Source organism: Alosa alosa, chromosome 1 (genome assembly GCF_017589495.1).
Source record: "Alosa alosa isolate M-15738 ecotype Scorff River chromosome 1, AALO_Geno_1.1, whole genome shotgun sequence".
NCBI classification, from domain to species: domain Eukaryota; kingdom Metazoa; phylum Chordata; class Actinopteri; order Clupeiformes; family Clupeidae; genus Alosa; species Alosa alosa.
This window is the reverse complement of record NC_063189.1, coordinates 33,113,344-33,119,457: the sequence shown is the minus strand read 5'-3', so window position 1 is coordinate 33,119,457 and position 6,114 is coordinate 33,113,344. Positions and strand designations below refer to the sequence as shown.

General features: G+C 42.4%; 1 protein-coding gene across 1 annotated transcript; it reads left to right on the top strand.

Annotated features, from left to right (window-relative positions):
• Positions 1-463: 463 nt before the first annotated feature.
• On the top strand, positions 464-3,963 carry pou4f2 (POU class 4 homeobox 2). Its single transcript, XM_048243866.1, has 2 exons — positions 464-1,299; positions 1,606-3,963. The coding sequence occupies exons 1-2, from the start codon at positions 1,099-1,101 to the stop codon at positions 2,533-2,535; spliced, it is 1,131 nt and encodes a 376-aa protein (XP_048099823.1). The 5' UTR covers positions 464-1,098; the 3' UTR covers positions 2,536-3,963.
• Positions 3,964-6,114: the final 2,151 nt, after the last annotated feature.

Here is a 6,114-nt window from a genome sequence, read left to right as displayed (position 1 = left end):
TAGGAGAGCGTTTAACTATGATTTATGTCGCCCAACAGGGATCGGAGGAGATGGAGCTGTCCATGGTCATTTGTTTACATCCAGTTCTAGGACGTTCCTCCGTGACTAATACTATTTCAAATGTGTCCGGAACCTACAACATAGAAACATTTTAGAGTGAAATCAGACTGGCGTTTTTGTTTCTCGCTCTGTTGCCTATGTGCTTTGATTTTCGCTGAAAGTTCGGTGACATTCGATACAATACTAGCTAAAACCATTCAGAATGAATGTCTTGTCGAACACTGCCCATGCGCAGATTCCCCAGTGGAGCTGTGTCTAATGAAGAATAATAAATCATGAAAGGTTTTCCAGGTACAGCCGTGAGACTATGGTGAGAGTAAGAGAGCAAGAGAGAGAGAGAGAGAGAGAGAGAGAGAGAGAGGCACAGCTTGCCCTTCCCTCTAGTCTGGAAGCAGATCGAGTCCCCGCAGCATTGAATGTAGCCTACACGAGGCAATGTGACTGCCACCACTATATTTAAACTAAATACGAAGATCAACCAACATTAAAAAGGTAAACTCGAAGTAGGCTACTCGTTTCCACTATATTGGAATACGTGAGAGAAGGGAGAAAGGCTTTTTCTAGCAATTTTAGCCTACATTTTGTTTTGCAACCCTATCAAACAGGAGCTCGCTGAAATAGCCTGCATCAAGAGTTCGTTGACAAAATATAAAGACAATAACAAAGGAGCATCAAAAGACAAACAAGAGAAAGGAGATTCCGAACAGCATGACAATAAGTATTTGTCTCAAAGGATAACACGGAGCGCACGGACCTCTGCTCATTTTGATGGGTTATTGGTGCACGCGACATCTCTCGAGCAAAGAGACAACTACAGCGCGAACAGGAGCCCTCACGCCGTTGGGTAATAATAGATGCGCTATCTAGAGACTTGGGACATCATCCTCCTCCTCTTCGCTTCTCGACGCATCGACATTCGCACAAGCAGACAGTGACTTGAGACTTTTCAGACGAAGACATCTGGGCTTGAACTCCGTTAGAAGAGGCGGAGTCTGAACTTATTAAAAGGAACTTGCAGAGGCTGGATCGCCTGCAAATATGATGATGTCTCTGAACAGCAAGCAGGCTTTTGCCATGCCCCACACCAGTTTACCAGAACACAAGTACAGTTTGCATTCTTCATCCACCACTCTGACTTCGAATGCACCGTCTTCCTGCTCGTCCTCCCGCCACAGTAGTACCATCAGCTCCAGCGGCAGCTCGGAGGCAATGCGCCGAGCATGTCTCCCGACCCCACCGGTACGTATTCTGCATAATCACCGCTTAAAGGCACATTTTGACAGCCCACTTTTTTCTTTTGCTTGATGTTTTTTTCATGTCTGCACAGCAAATCACCCAACACCTCCATTTTCTCCCTCCCAACTTATGTATTCATTCGGGTTTGCCTTTCGTATTAATTTTTATGACCTGGGATGTTGCATGTGTCTTGTTTTGTGTGTTCTTTTTTAGGATTTCTTTTTTGCATGCTGGAAATGTTTTAAAACCACGAAGAGGGGTTAGAATTCCCTACTGACAGTTATGTGTGCATTCTATTTGCAATTGCAGAGCAATATATTCGGCGGTTTGGATGAGAGCTTGTTGGCCCGCGCGGAAGCTCTGGCGGCGGTGGATATAGTCTCGCAGACCAAGAGCCACCATCACCCTCCTCACCACAGTCCCTTCAAGCCGGACGCAACCTACCACACCATGAATACTCTTCCCTGCACCTCGTCTTCTTCCTCCGTGCCTATCTCGCACCCGTCAGCCCTGTCCGGTCACCACCACCACCATCATCATCACCACCACCACCAGCCGCACCAAGCTCTAGAAGGGGATCTGCTTGACCACATCACTCCAGGACTGGCACTAGCAGGAGCCATGGCAGGGCCGGATGGCTCGGTTGTCTCCACGCCTGCGCACCCAGCCCACATGGCCGGGATGAACCATATGCACCAGGCGGCTATCAACATGGCTCACGCCCACGGTCTGCCGACCCACATGGGCTGTATGAGCGACGTGGATGCTGATCCAAGGGACTTAGAAGCGTTTGCTGAGAGGTTTAAGCAACGGCGGATCAAACTCGGCGTGACCCAAGCGGATGTTGGATCAGCACTGGCCAACCTGAAGATTCCTGGAGTGGGTTCCCTCAGCCAGAGCACAATCTGCAGATTCGAATCTCTGACATTGTCGCACAACAATATGATCGCACTAAAGCCAATTCTCCAAGCCTGGCTTGAGGAAGCAGAGAAATCTCACCGAGAGAAACTGAATAAACCGGAGCTGTTCAACGGAGCGGAGAAGAAGCGAAAGCGCACGTCGATAGCAGCCCCAGAGAAGCGCTCCCTTGAAGCTTATTTTGCCATTCAGCCCCGTCCTTCTTCTGAGAAAATAGCGGCAATAGCTGAGAAACTGGACCTCAAAAAGAACGTTGTGCGTGTCTGGTTCTGCAATCAGCGACAGAAACAAAAACGAATGAAGTACTCTGCATGCGTCTAGTTCTGTCACCATACTTGTTCTAAAATCAACGCCAGTATTTTATGGACTTTAAAATAATAAGAGACTAATGAGAGACTATTTGTATGATATTTCGTAAATCACACCTTTTTCAATCATCAGTAACGTGTGCTGTGGGCCAGAGTAACTCGTGGCTTTCAAATTGACTGACTAAAACACTGTCACTTCCAGTACGCAAGGAGGATGTGGAATTATGTAAAGGATCAATTGACTAAGCAAGTAAGATCACCAATTTTCCCCATTTATAATTCTTCACCGTTTTGTGTGTCAATGATGTATGAGTTGATATGACTCAATAAGAAACGTTTAGTATAAATATTTAGCGATTTTGAGAGATTACGCGTTTTATGCTGTGTAGTGGCCTAGCAACTAACAGTAACGAAAGAAAAGTCCTCTTAAAGAAAAAAATATGCACAGAGGTCGATTTGTGGCCAATGGGACGAATATTTTACATTTATTTGTCACAAGGCGCGTTTGCAGTAATTCAGGGTGAGCACAAACAGGGCATCACGGCAGTCACTTGACCTGTAAGTTCTTCATAGAATATAACCAAACAGTTTCTTTGTAAATTATTAATTTAACCGACCATGCCTATCTTCACTTCTGTGTAATTGACAGTTAACTGTGAGCAGGTCTGCAGAGGGGCTGACGTGCAGAAAAAATAAATAATTTAATTTTGTTTTGTTTGGTACTTACACTTCATATTGATATATGTTGAACTTGAGACTTAAGGTATCTGTCTAGTCTGTAGATGTTGAGAAAGTGAAACATTTAAATGCATAATTGCTGGATTTGTTTAGACCCAGAATCTGCTGAGCTCCTTCGCGCCAGCGTGGCCATGTTTCTTATGAACTATTTATCAAGTGAGGTAATGTTTACTTCATTACATATTTATTGGGATTCCCCCTCGTTTTACTCAAGAAAATCTAATTCTGACAGCCAGTAAAGCGTGGGCCTCTACAAACGCGGAAAGACCGTTTAATTGCAATCACTATGATCTTTTGGTTTCTTCGAACGTTTAAGATAGTACAATCGAGAGATTTATGAAATAGTTTTCACTTTTGAAAATTATTTTGTGTATGTTTTCTGGTTATTTATTTGTATAAATATGCGCGCATCATCGTTGCTTGTTGAATTCACTTTGTTTAATGTTTTCTTAAGTAAAAGAAAGACTGATTTCATTGACGTATATGTGTACAATGTAAATATATTATTGGGACATTTCAATGCACATTTAAATATGCGTACAGGTTTTTGCTGTATAACTGTTTTAGCTGAGGTGACCCCTACCTGTAATGTCTGTTGCTTTAGGTTTACCTGTCGAATTATTTCATTAAGTTATGTATTTTAAGTTATTTGATAATTAAATTGACATATGTGTTTCATTAAACAACTAAATTTAACATTTTATCTTAAGTTCTCCGTGAGTTTACTTTCACAAACTCCATTTAATCATATGAATATTTTCCCAAATGGATTAATTACTTCCTTAAATTATTATTTGTGTACTTGGGCACTGAACGTAGGCTAGCCTAAAAGGTTCGATTAGGCCTAACAGGAATAGGCCTCCAAATCCTGTCCACGTGGTCTCTTGCTTTCAAACATAGGTCCGTAATTGATTTATTTTTTATCATATAATTATTATTTTTTTTAAAATCCAAGCAAAATCATACTAATGTAAAATCGGAAGGCTGCTTTCTGCATCTTGGCGACACGCTTCTGCCAGATTTCCTAGCCCTTGGAAGCCTACCTGGGAGCAAATGCTAATATTCTATTACAGTCTAATCAGGGGGTCCGTGGAGAGCTACAGAGTCCCCCGAGCACATCTCTGCCAGATGTCAAGCCGCCAGAAAAACAGCTCGCCTGCCAACGTGCCGAGGCCCATTTCAATCCACAGTCGACAGTCCTCGGTCTTCAACTGACATAGGCAAGCTTTGAAGCCTACCTCGGTTCACATTTAAGCTGTATAAAAAATAAACATGCCAAGGCCTAGTGTAGTGTCGTTTTTAAAACGGCACTCGTGTAGAGATTTTCGCTTCGGGCGTCATACTTTCAGCACCATGGACAGCTATGGCAAATGTCAGAGGTCCGAAATCAGTGTTATTGAAAATGTAGCATTATCCCTTTCTTGAACATGTTGAATGGATTTGCATTTGATTAGGAGGTGTAGGCCTATTTTATGCAATGACCTTATTTAGGCTAGTTGGGGAACTATCTAAACTGAGTTCGAGAAAATATATAGGCCTAGCCATATGGCCTATAGCGTAGCCTAACTAGCGTGAAACGGTTATATATATAGGCCTACATATCATTAGACGAATGGAGCAAAGTCTACTTGTAGGAGGTAAACAACAACAAAGAGTTTAAACTCATAGGTTTGTATAGTTATCAATTTAAAATAAACTAATTTCGTTTGGGCTAATTATGGGCTAATCTACTTAGCTGTTTGAAGGATATAGGTCCTTATGAAAAGTTCAAGATAATCATAGGCTATTTAAGATCATGTTATTCAGTAACAAGATGTCAAACTGTTTAACTTGAAATAGGCCTATATAATTGACCAGAGATTATAGTTGCCGACTGAAAAGGTCGGAAAACAATTCTATTAATTAGCCTAGGCCCTGTGCATTATTAATTTTAATCTGCTCATACGTGTGAAAATCAGTTCCTTCATAAATGAGCCACTCACTTAATACGCTAATATGATCGAATTATTAAATTACACATCGAATTATGAAAGGCAGATAATTAGTAGCAGTGAGTAATCATTAGTTGGAACTGTTAATTACAGGCGGTCACGGCGGGCTCGTATGAAAGTGTCTCGCCGGGAATATTAACTTGATGCAATGTGAATCTCAGGGCTTGCCGCCCCACACTCTGCAAGAGAATATGGCAGTTCCCCGGCGAGCTCACTGCCCTATTTAACTTTCAGATAGGTGTAAAAAGAATCGATCCATATTCTTTGATAGCGAATCAATCTGGAGAGAAAATAGGAGGGAAGGCTGTCGATGGAGGGGGGTACGAGTGGGTGGCTGAGGGTAAAATGGCATGCACGCGCACGCCGATGAACACAAGCACTCACACGCAGAGTGAGAGAAAGGGGTGAAGAGAGAGAGAGAGAGGAGGGGTGTTTAGAGAGAGGTGTGATACAAATACATTTAACCATTCGGCAAGAGACTAAAATTGTTTTGTGTTCAAATTTTTGAACATTTCGAGGGATCTTACAGAGGAAGATACTACGTGCATCTCTATAGCTATAGGCCTAGGCCTATATGTTTTATTTTATTTTTTGTTTGCCGTAGAAAGACATTGCGGTGGTCAAAGTCTAAAAGGAAGAGGGCAGCCCTGTTTTCCTTTGTTATAATTAGGCTCTCTTTTTTCTCTTCCCCCCTTTTCCCCCTGAACATTTCCCCATTTCACAGGGAATCTGATGAAATTTTAATGAATCTAGGGACTGTCGGATCTCCGCCTGGGGACTCTTGAATAGAATATTTTAACTGTACATTTACACCAAGTGTCTACCTTCAAAGCTGTGCCTGCTATGCATTAGCTCAACTACAG